This window comes from Podospora anserina, chromosome 3, assembly GCF_000226545.1.
Source record: "Podospora anserina S mat+ genomic DNA chromosome 3, supercontig 2".
NCBI lineage: Eukaryota > Fungi > Ascomycota > Sordariomycetes > Sordariales > Podosporaceae > Podospora > Podospora anserina.
The window spans coordinates 2,958,169-2,972,260 of record NW_001914856.1 but is presented as its reverse complement, the minus strand read 5'-3'; the positions used below and the strand labels follow the sequence as shown (position 1 = coordinate 2,972,260).

At 50.2% G+C, this 14,092-nt stretch overlaps 4 protein-coding genes across 4 annotated transcripts, besides 1 other annotated feature; 2 read left to right on the top strand and 2 right to left on the bottom strand.

The window, feature by feature from the left end:
- Positions 1-152: 152 nt before the first annotated feature.
- On the bottom strand, positions 153-1,043 carry PODANS_3_10340 (uncharacterized protein; the record flags this gene model as incomplete). The annotated part of the gene is made up of 1 exon (XM_001909814.1): positions 153-1,043. The coding sequence occupies one exon, from the start codon at positions 1,041-1,043 to the stop codon at positions 153-155; it is 891 nt and encodes a 296-aa protein (XP_001909849.1).
- Positions 1,044-6,646: 5,603 nt separating this feature from the next.
- On the top strand, positions 6,647-7,481 carry PODANS_3_10330 (uncharacterized protein; the record flags this gene model as incomplete). Its single annotated transcript, XM_001909813.1, has 2 exons — positions 6,647-7,179; positions 7,244-7,481. The coding sequence occupies 2 exons, from the start codon at positions 6,647-6,649 to the stop codon at positions 7,479-7,481; spliced, it is 771 nt and encodes a 256-aa protein (XP_001909848.1).
- Positions 7,482-8,726: 1,245 nt separating this feature from the next.
- Positions 8,727-8,819, bottom strand: a tRNA (tRNA-Ala).
- Positions 8,820-9,043: 224 nt separating this feature from the next.
- On the top strand, positions 9,044-9,588 carry PODANS_3_10325 (uncharacterized protein; the record flags this gene model as incomplete). The annotated part of the gene is made up of 3 exons (XM_001909812.1): positions 9,044-9,158; positions 9,215-9,306; positions 9,370-9,588. 3 exons carry the CDS (start codon positions 9,044-9,046, stop codon positions 9,586-9,588), a joined length of 426 nt encoding a protein of 141 aa, XP_001909847.1.
- A 376-nt stretch (positions 9,589-9,964) lies between these two features.
- Positions 9,965-10,999, bottom strand: PODANS_3_10320 (uncharacterized protein; the record flags this gene model as incomplete). The annotated part of the gene is made up of 3 exons (XM_001909811.1): positions 9,965-10,058; positions 10,127-10,876; positions 10,944-10,999. The coding sequence occupies 3 exons, from the start codon at positions 10,997-10,999 to the stop codon at positions 9,965-9,967; spliced, it is 900 nt and encodes a 299-aa protein (XP_001909846.1).
- Positions 11,000-14,092: the final 3,093 nt, after the last annotated feature.

Genomic DNA, 14,092 nt, shown 5'->3' with positions numbered 1-14,092 from the left:
ACGTACAAATCTGGCGCCTTCCAGCATCAACTCCCCCCGCAAAATACCTACGCAGCGTGTCCCCATCGGTGCCTCGCCTCATCCCTCATGACGACACCCAGACAAATGAAAACACCAAACAAAATCACGACACACAACCCAACAATCACCCTTCACGCGTCAGGCCCAAAAAACACCCTCGGCCAAATATTCATCCCCGTCTTGACTCCTCCCTTCACCGGCAAGCCAGCATGCGCAGTCCTTGCATCCCCCGTCCCATTCGCCAACAAATTCACCCAAAATATCGCATTCCCCGGAACAGGCCTAAAAGCCAACCCCCCGTCCTCATGCTCCCTCCACACCTCGTCTCCCTCTCCAGCCTGAGGCGTAATCGGTCTCACCTTCGGAAACCAAGTCTCCCCCGACCCCTCCGTCACATTGCTCTGCAGCACCACAAAAAAGGTCGCAACACGGTTGTACAGCCGCCGTCTACCCGTCTCTCGGTCCTCGTCGGTGATCCTTGGACGGGAGAACCAATCAGTGTGGAGGTCGAACTTTTGAGAGTCCGTGTAGCGGACTACTTGGGCTGGTCCCATTTCGTCGCGGCCCGGGGAGAGGAGGGTGCCAAGGAAGGAGGAGGAGCGGGAGAGGATGCAATTTACCAGGTGGGAGTCGCTTGGTAAGGGGGCGCTCCAGGAGGTTCGGGCTTGGGAGCCGGCAGAGTCGGCGCCGCGGGAGACGATGGGGGATGGTTCGAGGAGTGGGGTTGAGAGGTCGATTAGAGATTGGGATTCAGATTGGGAGACAAAGTTGGGGATGTAGATTAGGAGGGGATCGAGGGATATGAGGTGGGTAGTGTAGGTGTGTTTTGGGCATGTTTTGTCTGTTGTTTGGGGTGACTGGAGGAGTGACAGAAGGGGTGTTGGTAGGAATGATAGGTTGAAATTGGTGAGATGATGGTGGATGACGTCTTTGGAGATGAGGTGACTAAGAAGGATAGGACCGAGGTATGCGCTCAAGGCGACAGTCACTGAGAGTGTGATGAGATCCAGCGCTCTGGCCATGGTCACTCAAACGTTGACCGATCGCTTTACCTGTTTGTCAGCCACAGGCTCCTGCTGCAATCAGTATTTTACATACAACATTAACAATGAGCTGGATGACAGGTGTCGCCTGTTTGAGTCGTGCCCATCGGTTAAAGTGGCTGGCTTGGCGAGCCGAGTGATTACACGAAGGGTGATGAGACAGTGTGCCCTAATTATCCGCCCGCTTTGTGGGCCAAAAGAATGAAGACTGCTGCTCGAGGACGTAGGCAGGGTAGTAAGTAACTTCTATCACGGAACGGTTAGTTGCAATCTTCATTATTTTGTACATAAACTTGCTGGCGTTCACCTGAGGGAGTCCTGGGAGTCATATGTCCTATACAGTCAATAGTCACTTGTGTTTGCTTTCCGTTATGACTTCCCAGGTCTTGTTTTGAAAGACGTTTCGTTTGTGGTTCATCATGGCATAGATATATCTAGGCACCTACCTTGTGATGGCTGATTTCTGAGGCTGCCTATCGTCAAGCTCCAAATTTGATCCATTTCTCATGAGCTGAAAACTGCTGTAGCTGGAGATGGAGTCGACCTGCTATCCTCATCTCGACGGCCTTCCAAATGAGTTGATTTTCCAAATTTGTAATCCTCTCACAGCATGTCCCGAAGCGCCAATGAATAGTATTCGTCTCCCTTGGCTCTGTGAGGACTGGACGAAGGCGGTGTATGCCAACAGATGGGAGCAGTTAAACCCGCCGTTTTCATCATGCAAGGATTTATTGGGCTTGGCCGGAACATCCAAAAGAAACCGAGACATCTGCTTGTCCGATTATCGTATGTATGGGAATCTCCCTTTTCAAGGCCCATGGGTGTGCTCAAATAGGATGTCCTTGGCAGTAGCCTTCTTCAGACTATCAAGAACTGGCTTCCGGGGTTAAGTCTTGCTTGGTCAACGAACTACACTTTGGCGATTGCGGGGTTGGAATTGATCTAAACAAGCCATACGTCACGAATACCTTCAGGGCCACCCCCTTCGCAGAACCACTTCGGACGGCAGAAGAAATTGGTCACACGCTTCGGTTTCTTGTGACCAGATTTACCCAGCTCGACACCTTGATTATACAACACAATCGCAGACCCCTGTATCACCCGTCTGAGGCAACCCTACGTGGCTCTTAACCAAACATTACCTCTCTTTGATGTCTTTTCGCCCTTGGTAAACCTGGGCCAGCCAACAAAGGAATGCCGAAATATTCAGACTTTGTTATGGAGGGGTTTAATTATGGTCACCTTGGACAAGGCTTGACAGATGGAGACATCGTAATGAGATTCAGGACAAGCATTGGACATAAGTTTCCTCATCTCGGGTCTCTCATGCTTTAAGGCGTCGATGATATGTTGGAAGCCGATTTCAGATCGATAGGGTGTCGCTGTCGGCGACTTCAGACCCTGGCACGGTCAAAAGGACTTTCAGAACTGTTTACCACGAGTCTCCCGCAAAATAGACGGCTTTTTCGCAGTCTTCTTTCACTGATGCATATTGTGCATACTCTGTCTATCACCTTACCGATCTCTACTTTCTATGAAAGCAAAACCCCGTGCAATATTCATGTTACCAATGTACTTCCGCAATTCGTAGGGCTGAGAAAGCTCGAGTTGATGATCGACAACCACAGCAATGGGCCACAACAGGGCATCGCTCTGATTTGGATGTTGCCGGTCAATTTGGAATTCCTGAGAATCTTCTACATTCCCCTGTCGAAGGCAGAGTTCAACCAAATGGCAAACCAGCAAATGATAAACCCCATTCAATCGAGATGGTTTCCGCGACTCCAGGAGCTCTTCGTGAAGCGTAGTTGTTGGAGGGAAACAGGCGTAGGGCGGCCTGTGGAGTTGACAAAGGGATGAAACTAGGGCTATGGCCGCTAGACTATTGGATTTTGGAGTCAGATTTACTTCAGTCAACTCTGCCCGATGGAACCTCCTGAGGGAAAAGACGTGGTGGGCCTATAACCCGTGATACCTCCACAGTTATAAGTAGCCGTCAATGGAGAGACGTTCTTCTTTTTTTCACTGCGATGATGTGTGTGAATATCTGCAAGTTGTGAATGACAACGGTCTCGAGATCCTAACTTTCACCTCAACGTCCTGTGCCTCTTCCTACGGGTCTCTAGCCGTACTGAAAATGGCAGGTCATGATCAAAGGTCATAACATACAACGGCTGACGGACATAGGTAGATTTCGGTGTTGAGCTGCTAAATATGGCAACAAATATTGCCGACTTTCATTTGACTTCACAATGAATGTTGACTGGTGCCTGGTTGGCAAGATCAGGCTCTGAGGCGGAGGCACGGTCTGCGCGGTGCCGTAGGTAAGACGGCGGTGAGGCGGATGGCAGTGACGGTTAGAATTCTCCGTCCTACATCGGTCCCGAATTGACAGCAATTTGGCTGAATTGTTGTAGAGTGCTATGATGGGAGAGTAGGTAGGTACCACACACGCGCAGTGCTCGATGAGAACCATCTGGGATTTGAGTTTCCCGATCTGGCTCAAATTCACGGGTTGGGGGCCAAAATCCCGAACTACCAAACACAAGGCCAGGACGCAATGGCACCGAGAATAGACTGGGCACGAGATCTTGGATTCCTCGGGAATTCTTCACGTGTATATGTGGCGTAGCCGTTGCCAAAATGGACCATGACGGTTAGCTACCTGTCAGCATCAACGGGACTTGTCCCAGGCCACTTCTTTCGGGGCCTTCTGGTTGGGCAAATGCAGTCTTCCAGGCACACTTTTTATATGTTCCTATCAAGTTGAGGCGCTTAGGTAGCCATTTGAAAGTTGCCATTGCGGTGAGGACTAGGGCTCGAACTGAACGACAGACAGATAAGGCCTACATCAGATTTTGGTGAGTGACGAACCTCACATCCATAGACATTAAGAGCCTCAAAGCGACAAATACATAAACTTGGGATCTTTCGAGCATGAATTGGCTCTGCAGACATCACAACACCTGTCACTGCGCTTCCATACCTATTCATGAGTTCTCGAGTACAGCAACGACCTTAAAATGATCTGTTGGTTTTGCGCCCAGGATCCTACTCGGTATTCCAGTGGGGGCGTTTCTTGCCCGTGTTTCCAGGATGTTTCAACAGTTCCGAGTTCAGCTCCCTTCAACATTCCTCTGCAGACTCCCACAACTTCAGGGTATTATTGTGATTCAATTTCTCAGTTACCTTTTCTCAATTCCTTCTATCTTCAAGATGATATTTCTCAATATAATGGGCAAGGGCTTGTTTCGGAGGATAATTTTACTTCTCAGCCTGTCTCTGACGAAGCATATCAGTATTCCATGTGTCCGCAAACTGGACCTGACACCTCAGCTGGCACTCAGACCACCACGTAAGTGGATGACATGTGATGAACATGATGTCTATTTATTTTCTAATCACCTACGTGGTACTCAGAAAGCAAAGTCGTTCTTTGAACCCCAAATTCCAGTGTCCAGTTTGCGCCATCAACTGCGGTGAAACCCGTGCTCGAAATCGCCACATCTGGGCTGAACACAGCGAATACGCAAAAGAAAATGATATTCCGTCTGAACAGGGGGCTTGTCCATTCCCTGGCTGTCGGTATAGAGGAAGGAAGGACAATGTGCCCCGCCATTACAAGACACAGCACAGCCAATAGCTTAACCAAGGCTGGCTTCGATCAACCTGGGCGCTGGAACCTTGGGGAAGTAATATGGACAGAAGCCGAATTCGTAAATTGAGAAGACTAGCACCACTAAATTCATGAAAGATATGTTTGTCAGGTTCGTACTTTCAACTCACTCCGCATTTGTTGCACATAAATTCGGCCAGCATCGGAAGCGAATCGGCACACACCTCTCTACCGATCCCGCACGGGTGGAATAAAGCTTCAGGACACCCGTACAACGTGGATACGCCGCAGATCGAACCATGAATCCGCCACAAGCCAGCGTTAAAGCCGCAGCTCCAAATGCACTGATCTTTTTGGCCTCGCCGAATTCTAGCGGCGGGTATAACCGCTAGGAATGAGGCACAGGCGGCACAACGTCAGGCAGCTCTATTTTGTCCGTTGAACATTTTTCCAGAAGGTTAGTAAATGTAAATACGGCGGCTATGACAAAGCAGTCGAAGTGGGAGCGCGCAATTCGGGGAAGAGTAGACCGTGAAGAGACTGTTGGAGTCCAAAGTCAAGTGGAGACAGAACCAAGACTCAAGGTCCAGTGGTCGCATACTCAGGGGTTCAGGGGCTGTGTTAACCCAGCAACGACCCAACATCATGATCTGAAGTTTGAGACGATGTTCAGTACAAAGATGAGTTATGGCTTACTAGTCATGATTAATAATGCGACATTTCTCATCTGGAAACCTGGAAGCTCACATATGGCACAGAGAGACTTGCGGCAGTCCTCTCTGCGCCTCTAATTGCCTGTCACATCTGCGCACCATGATCCTGGCGCATCAATAGCTGAGGTTCTTGGTTACACGACATCCATCCCGATGTCCCCTCCCCACCCACGTTCCAATACCTGTATGAGAGTGCAATTTCGGGCATCTTGAGGGAAGGTTGAAGCAGAGTGGGTCGTTGGTAGGATCTCCGGAGATCTTACACATGCTTTCGAAGACGATAAACAGTCCCACGGGAAGGTGTTGAACTGTTGCCAAAATCTAAACAAGAATCGAAAGGTTAGCTAGGTCTCAATGCCTTCAATGTGACGTCACACAAGCAACTGTGTTTCATGCACCGTAAGGCCTCTGGGGAAGCGGGTATTTGAAGCACACCACCAATCAGCAGGTGGAAAATGATCACACAACAAGGGCAGACATACATGCAGTGCCTATGGTAGGTACCTAGCATGCAAGTGAGAATTCAATGTCACGTTGCCAGAGAAAGAGACGGAACGGAGCCGGAGCAGCGTCGTGGTTAGGATACCTACCTTGCGTACACCTTCCTCCGTCATGGAAGTGTTCTAGAGCTCAAACTGCGCCACGGCCCGCATGTGTTATGCTTAAATGTTCATGATGGTGTGTGCACGAACAGAGGAGAGGGACAAGTCCCAACCACTTGGCAAACACGGAAACGCCGGCTGATTGGGCACCGATTCTCAATCAATGCAGGTTTACTAAACTCAGGCGTGTGGCAATTCAGCTTCTTATCTAGGTACCTAGGTAGTGACAGTTGACGAGATTACAGCCCTACTATTGCCCCCGCCTCTTTGGGAGGCGATTTTGGTCGCACACACTCAAAAGAGCGGAGATACTGAGTCAGATCTGGCGGTAAAGACCATACTCACCGGTTGCTGACCTAATCCAGCTGAGCTTAATGAGGAATCTTTCTAGAAGGGTTATGGAAATGACCGAGTATACTTCGAGTCATCCGTACGAAATCATCTACTTAGGTGAAGACGAAGTATTCAGGGTTGCAACTCGCCTCACCGGACTACCAAAGCAGAAAGAGCAGATAGGTAGGTAGATCAGAAACATATATAGCTTACATAGTACTCGGCAGCTTCACTAAAGGATAACTTCTTCACAAGTCGTTCGTGAACCATCTCTTCCATACTGCTTGAGTTTTTGAGTGTGTGAATCGTACTCACATCATGTCCCAAGAAGATGACAGCCAAACGGGGGCCTTTCGGTGGGCGTGGTGCATTGTATGTGGTCAATCTTTCACGCCTTCGCCAAGGGATATCACAGCAGCAACTACCGCGGAGTTTTGTCAGGGGCAGTCGACTTCTAGCCTCTATTACACCACCTGCAGCATTGCCTGTGTCCAGCTACTGCGCTCATATAGTTTCCAGCTTGACCTATCAGCCCTGACGCTCGAAGAAAACAACTTTCCAGTTACGACGACTGAACTCAATGACAATTTACATGATGTCTCCAGTCATCAGTCCCCAGATCCGCCATTGGTTCTCGACAATACAGACTCAAGAGAGTCGTCATTCTCACCACCGCAGCCGTTACCGCTTCCCTTCACATTGGATTCGTTTGCATATGGTACAGAACTGTTTCCGCCGCTCTTCTACATTGCTCCCCCAGATCAGGATCAGCCAGGCCATCAAGTCACTGGCGGACTCGATCAGTGGTCACCTGGCCCATTTCACAGGGAAAAGAAGGAGTCAAGCTCAGTGTGAGTACATGTCTTCTGAAGATATCAAGTGTCATTGCTAACGAAAAGGCCTCCATCCAACTAGCACGAAAAAGCCCAACCCCATCTTCCAATGCCTTTTCCCAGGCTGCAATCTCAACCTTCGGGAGAGCCGAGCGCTCAACCGACACATTTGGTCTGAACACAGGGAGTGGGCACAAGCAAACAATGTCGAGCGGCGTGAAGAGATCAAGTGCCCTCATCCAGGATGTCCGCGTCGAGGAAGGAAGGACAACATCATGCGCCACTTCAGGACCAAGCACAAGGAAACTGATGCTTCTTAGGGCGCTCATTAGTTTGGATCTCAAGAGGCGGATCACACCCGACCTTCGCCGTTGTACTTTTACCGTAAAGGACGAACCGATGCACATAATAGGGAAGAAACATCTAGATCGATAGATTTTGACTTTGGGCAATACAAAAGCGCTATCTACAACCCGTGAACTGTTTGAACCATACCCAAGCAACACCGAAAAATAGGTAGACGAAAATATACTACATCTGGGAGCATTGGCAAAGTGCCAACGCGTCCCGGGACAATCACATAACTCCTCAAAGACAGCCAAAACACCTCCTCATAACCGAATCATCTTACATCTTGTGAATATAAAAGACTACAGAAGCAGAACCCACGTGCCAAGTTGACTCAGCTTTATTCCGATATATCCATCTCAAACCCGAAAATCCGGGGCAGACTCCAGCCCCCCACCATCACCATTCACCGGGGAAAGTTCCGCTGTCAAACTGTCGAGGTAATACAACCACTCAGCCCAACTGCCGCCCACAACGGCACAGCGACGCTCGAGGACCCAACAATCTTACATAGGGCTGAGGCACCGTTGAAGGAATTCTTCCTGCAAGCGCTCAGTAAGCATGGATGGAAAAAAGTCCGAACTCGCCACCAGCCTTCTTTCTGTACGTGCCCAAGGTACCTGCCATCTATCTCACCTTGCGTCCTCACCGTGTTGGTGCGCGTCCCATGGCTTGGCATGCGCCATCTCTCAACGGTGACATGTGAAAGAGCCTTTTCCATTTTTGAGTTCCAGGTTTGTCCACGAAGCAACGGCACCGAAGGCCGTGGTTTACCGCGAAAAGTCCGAGGGTCCAGAAAGAGCCAACATTGACAAACACAAGTTACACAACACTTACACATGCAGATAGACGCCTCTGTTCATGATGGCTCAGGCGCTTATTCCACTGTACCACATCGGTGACAGGAAGCTTGACATTGACCGGTGATATTCCCGATCACCTTCAGGAGGTGAAAAGTTCCATGTAACTCCTCCTGCCCTTGAGGCATCCGACATCAGATTCGGCGTTCGGGGACGGAGATATATCTGGATGTCTAGAGAAGTTGAGAACTTCAACGCCGACACACAACAAAACCAACATACACGATGTTTAACCCATCAAGTACGCCACCAAAACACTTTAGATAGAGAGAGATGAGGACAAAAAGAAAAAAAGAAACTTTTATTCACCAAGGCTAATTAATCAATGGACTGGATGAATGAGGAGGCAAAAACATCTGGATACACTGGGAATTGAACCCAGGACCTTTCACAAGTTTCGCACTTGGACCAAGATGCGAAGCGAAAATCATACCACTAGACCATGTACCCTGGTAATTGGTGACCTTCAGCTGCCAATCTAGGGTCTAAGTCGGGCTCCACCCTGCCATTTCTTGCTGCGAAACCACTGCGACTGTTCACCATCTCTCAACATCAATCATCACCATCATCACCATCATCCTCTTCATCCACAGCAACGACCACCAAGATCGTCTCATTGCAAGCCTCCCAACCAAGTCTTAGAAAACATTCTTTGTCTTTGAGCCTCAACAAAAATGCCCCGCACCCCCGAAGCCCAAGCATTCTTCTACGCGGTCTACGCCGCCGTCCAAGAAATCCCCGAAGGCAAAGTCACCACCTACGGACACATCGCGAAACTGATAGGCACCCGTACGTACAGCCATTGGGATATGTTCTTCTGTTGCGTTTCATCTAACATACTGCAGCCCAGCGACCCAGACAAGTAGGCACAGCCCTCAAGCACCTCCCCGCCGACACCTCCCTCCGGTACCATCACGACAATGTCCCCTGGCAGAGGGTAATCAACGGGAAAGGGATCATATCTCCGAGGTGGGCAGGTCACTAAACCCAAAGCATATAGAGTGTGGAACTGACGAGTCAAAGATCACAGCCAGATGGGGCTCGCAACCAAGCCGCAAGTTTGCAGGCTGAAGGCGTGGTCGTCGCAACAGGGGCACTTGGTGAACTGATGGTAGACTTTGCAGAGTATGGCTGGTTCCCACGACTGTTGCCCTCTGACGAGGCGGCGGGCGTGGTTCCAGAAAACAGTGATGGCGACGGAGAGTCCAGTGAAGAATAGATTATAATTATTATATGTTCTATGAAACAAATGTCGACCAAAATATGGACCTCGAATTCCATAGCACAAGTGCCAACGAAATCCGTGGTGAGTAATCGGACGTAAGACGTTGATCTTCCTGAACAAAAAATGAACCCGAAAGGACCATGGGGAGATAGGCCAATTTGGGGTGAACGTCAGGGTTGGGAAAAGGTGTAAAGAGAGGGGAAGAGTCACGGTGCAAATGGGAACAGGTAGGTAGCTGTTACGATGTCAATTTATTGTCGACCATCTCAATCGAAGGCAGTATTTGAGGGCAACATGACCTATCTTTTTGAACAGTTAGCAACTGCATGTCTCAAATAAATTGAAATAAACGAAGAGGATGGGTCATTTCTCAGATAGCGGTTGGACAAAGTTTTTCCACATGTATACTTTCGGTACAGGTCTGTGAACTTGTTTCTCTCATCATAAAAATGGGGTGTGTTGTGCTGAAGGAGAGAAGCAGACATACCTTTTTGTAAGTCGACAAGGGTGGCCGTGTCAGGATATCCCCGACTCTCGATCCACCCTCTGTTTTTTGGAGGCAGGGCCAAAGAATGAATCCATGGTCCTCTGCCTCTTGTCGAACTGTGCACTGCCAATTCCACCCTTGGTCTTTTTTAAGCCCTCAAGATGGCGTAGCACGTTCACCCCCACCACAGTCATGGTAAGCTGTGGCTGCTTTGTCTTCCTTTCACCGGAATCCTCAGCATTCGAGCCCTCTGTGTCAGCAGCGACAGCCTTGACCACAGCCTCAAGATAGCCAGTATTGCTCCACGCTGCCGACGTTTCCGACCCGCGAGGCCCGGTACCAAACCTTGCCTGCAGAACCCGGAAGAGCGAGTTGAGGATCAAGCCATGGGCAACAATGACCACGACTGTTTCAGACCCTCGGCTTGCCAACAACGGGACCAGATGGCCTTGGACAAAGCGAGCAGCTCTCAGCCTCATCTCCTCGTGCGTTTCAGCGTCGTCATGAGCCGTACCGAACTTCTTGCCCTCTGCGGACCGAAAGTCGCGCTCGCGCAAGTCGACGAGTGGAACAGGCTCCAGCTTCTCGATGGTCTCGGGCACATCGCCGTTGTCGGTGTCGCATCTTTGTCTCTGAGAGAGCTGAGCATCAGCGACCTTCACGGCCGTGAAGACGGCCCTCTGCAGATCCGACGAGAAGACATGGGTGACTCGATGATGCTTCGCAATGTGCTCCCCCAGACGTCGTGCCTGCAAAACGCCATGGGCAGTAAGCGGTGAATCGCGAACTCCTGCGCTGTGAATAGGTTAGCATGTGGTCCGGTGCTCGAGACAAGGACAGGAAGAAAAGAGGTACAACATACTAAAGACCAGCAACATTGTCGACCGTCTCCCCGTGTCGCACCAGAAAAAGTCGCATCTCCCAGCTCGCCGCCGGGGCAGTGGGGAGGGAAGCGCTGTGGGAAGATCAGTGGGAAAGCGAGGAAGAAATGCGCGAGGCCAAAGAAAGAATTTTGTAGGTCGTTAGGTCTAGCGCGGAAAATTTCAGTGGGGGCCGCGATTAATCCGTGTCTGTCCTCTGTGCTTACCGTGCCAAACCCCACCATTTCAAAGCGGGCGCACTGTGAAGCCAGTTGCCGGGCCTACCCCGCATGTCGACAACGCACCTTGAATAAACAGTACCCCTGAATTGAGTATGCTGGCATGTCACATCACTTTGCAAAGAACAAAAAGGTTATGGGGAGGACGAGGGACTGATCCCAGGGTATTTTCAGCTCGTCAAGACCAACCCAAGACACCAGGTACCAGGCGTTTTCCTCCCCGCTCGCTATGTTGATGTTTTGGAACTACTCCGCTCCATAGGTTGTTCCAGTTTCTTGCCCACAGCTCGCTGTTTTTTCTTTTACTTAATTTTTGAGAGTTTGACTTTTTGCACATTTTTCACCGCATTTTTTTTGGTTTTCTTTTGGTTAGCTTCTTTTGTTGTTTTAATCCTTTTTTTTCATGATTTGTTCTTTTTGTGTTCAAAACTTCCCAGTAAAGTCAACCCCCAACAAACATCGTGCAATGAGCTGAGGGAGTCATAGCTTTAATCATTCAAATCAAGTCAGCCGTAATACCTCCAAGTCAAGCCTGGACAGCTCCTCTGCCATACTTGTCCAGAAAGCTTTAGGGTCAGAAACCTCCGCAGCAAACTCGAACATGTCTGCCTCAGGCTGGCGCTCGGGGAATCTCGCTCGGCCTGGCCTACGCCCCTCCCATTTGAAGGTTTGGGCGTCAAACATGGTGCCCTCGGTCCAGCTAACACAAGGCTCGCGTGGTGGTGCACAGCTTCTAGCTTTCTGCTGGGCTGGTGACCAACCGGGACTTGGATATTGCAGCTCATCCAGGCTGCGTGCGCGCGCAAGCAATTCCTCCTCGGGCCTCTGTAACAAAACCGACATTGGAAAAATTACTTTGTCGGGCTCACAGCAGCATCCTGGAGTGTATTTGCAGCGCGATAGGACCTGCAGCGATTCGTAACGATGACGTACAAACTGCACAATGACCCTGTTCAAAAAAGGAAGGTCAGTACCTTACATAGTCTGGACTTCAGGCATCCCGTTATCAGTCTTCGACTGCAGACACCCGCGCAACCAACACTCACAGATCATCGCCAGTGACAGGTTTGCCGCAGCCCGGATATGGGCATCTCTTAGCTTCCAGACCAAATGGGCAACTAAACTGTGATTCCATGAGCAAGCACGCGTAGCATACTAGAGGGTCGTGTTCGCAGACTACAGTTATAGTAACTGGGCAAAACTGGGATGCAGGTTTCCGTATCTTGCAACAGAGGCAAAGTCCGCTGGCCAGTGACTGCAATCAACGCTCTTCGGTGCGGGCCCTCGATCTCATGCCGCCTGGTTCGTACAATTAGTTAATGCTCGAACAGGCATTCTCCAATTGATAAGATACCTGACCCAGTAGACTGAAGCGCATGGAGAACCCTCAGAAACATCGAGTTAGAACTTATGGATCAGTGCAATTTTCCATCTTGGAAGGTCGTCCTTCGGAGGAACCCGTCACCGGAAACGGAAACGTTCTTCAGGAAAGCGAATTGGTAGAGGTGTGCGGTGGCCCCAGTCAGGTAGCTAGGTAGGTAGGTGATTGGCAAGATGACAAAATGCCTACCTAGCTCTTCCACCGAGGCCCCAACCTTGGGGAGAATTGATGATCAACTTGCTGGTCGCCCCAGAAGCCCAATGCCGGTTGTAGGTATGAGGCCTATGAGATGCAAGACATGTCGGTATAGAAAGAAAGGGAAAAACAGAAACAGAAAGTCAATTCAGCATGCCACCATCACGCGATAAGCGTCCGGGCTCAACCCTCACAGTGTAGCCATATGTGTTAGCGGCTCAACAGAATGCAACACGAGAGTGACTGATCAACGGCCCCGTTGTGAAACGTTATTGTTAAACCAGTTTGGGGTATACCACCGTCATCATCTGCTGCTCCCGTTCATCCATGCGCTTCAAGACAGCTCTCCAGACACTTGTGCAAGCTCCCCACCTCAGCCCCCATCGCGCCATGTGGTGTCGGTGAGCAGGTCGTGTAAACCTCGACCCGCGGGATGTCACTCAGCCATATTTACCTTGAGGGTGGCACATGGAGCCGGTAGGAAGCAGCCTGCTCCGTCGTATGTGGGAAATCGGTCGTCTATAGGAGTACTGAGTCACCCGTAGGAACACCTTGTCGTCCATGGGAACGAAACCCAGCTCAATATTGTTGGCGGTTCGGGACCAAACGGATAGCAGTGGGCCCAATACCCCAGGTTTTGGCATTCACGAATCTACCCATATCCAGATTAATCAACAAACACGCTGTAGGCCGATCGCTTTCTCCAGATGGCCGTGCCACAGGTATGGTGCTGTAGTCGACTCAGTCAAGTATGGTAGACGGCGCCTGGCATTCGAAGGGTATGTTCCACCATCCACCTCTGATGTGCAAAAAATGACACTTTCACTCGTGACGGTCCTCACAGGATGACATGAGTTTGCAGTTATGGTCTCTCGATCAGGGTAGGTATAACTTAGCTGGGACGCTTGTGCAATTCTGGCTGTCTCTTCTTGTCTCCTGTTTGCTTGCTTGCCAGTGCCTGGCCAACTCTGCTGGCTGGGATACGCCGCACCGTATGGGATCAAATGCATCAGACAATGTTGGCCTTTGGTCAAATTTACCGTGGTTGAAGAACACAGCATTCCAGGTTATCACATTCCCACAATCTGTGTCAAATACTCACGCCAAAGACGGATTTCCCCAAATCCCCTTGATCCTTTCAACAGGACGGGAACCAAGTCTCAGGGTTGGCTTGATCTTCACAACCCTCGACCCCAAGACACACACCGGTGTGCAACAAGATTTCTGGGCCTGGCACCACGCCTTCCCTATCTTCCGAATAGAACCTGGCTTCTGAGGTGGCACTGAGGCGTACGGAAGGCAACACTCGTATCGAGACATGGGTGACAAGGTTGCA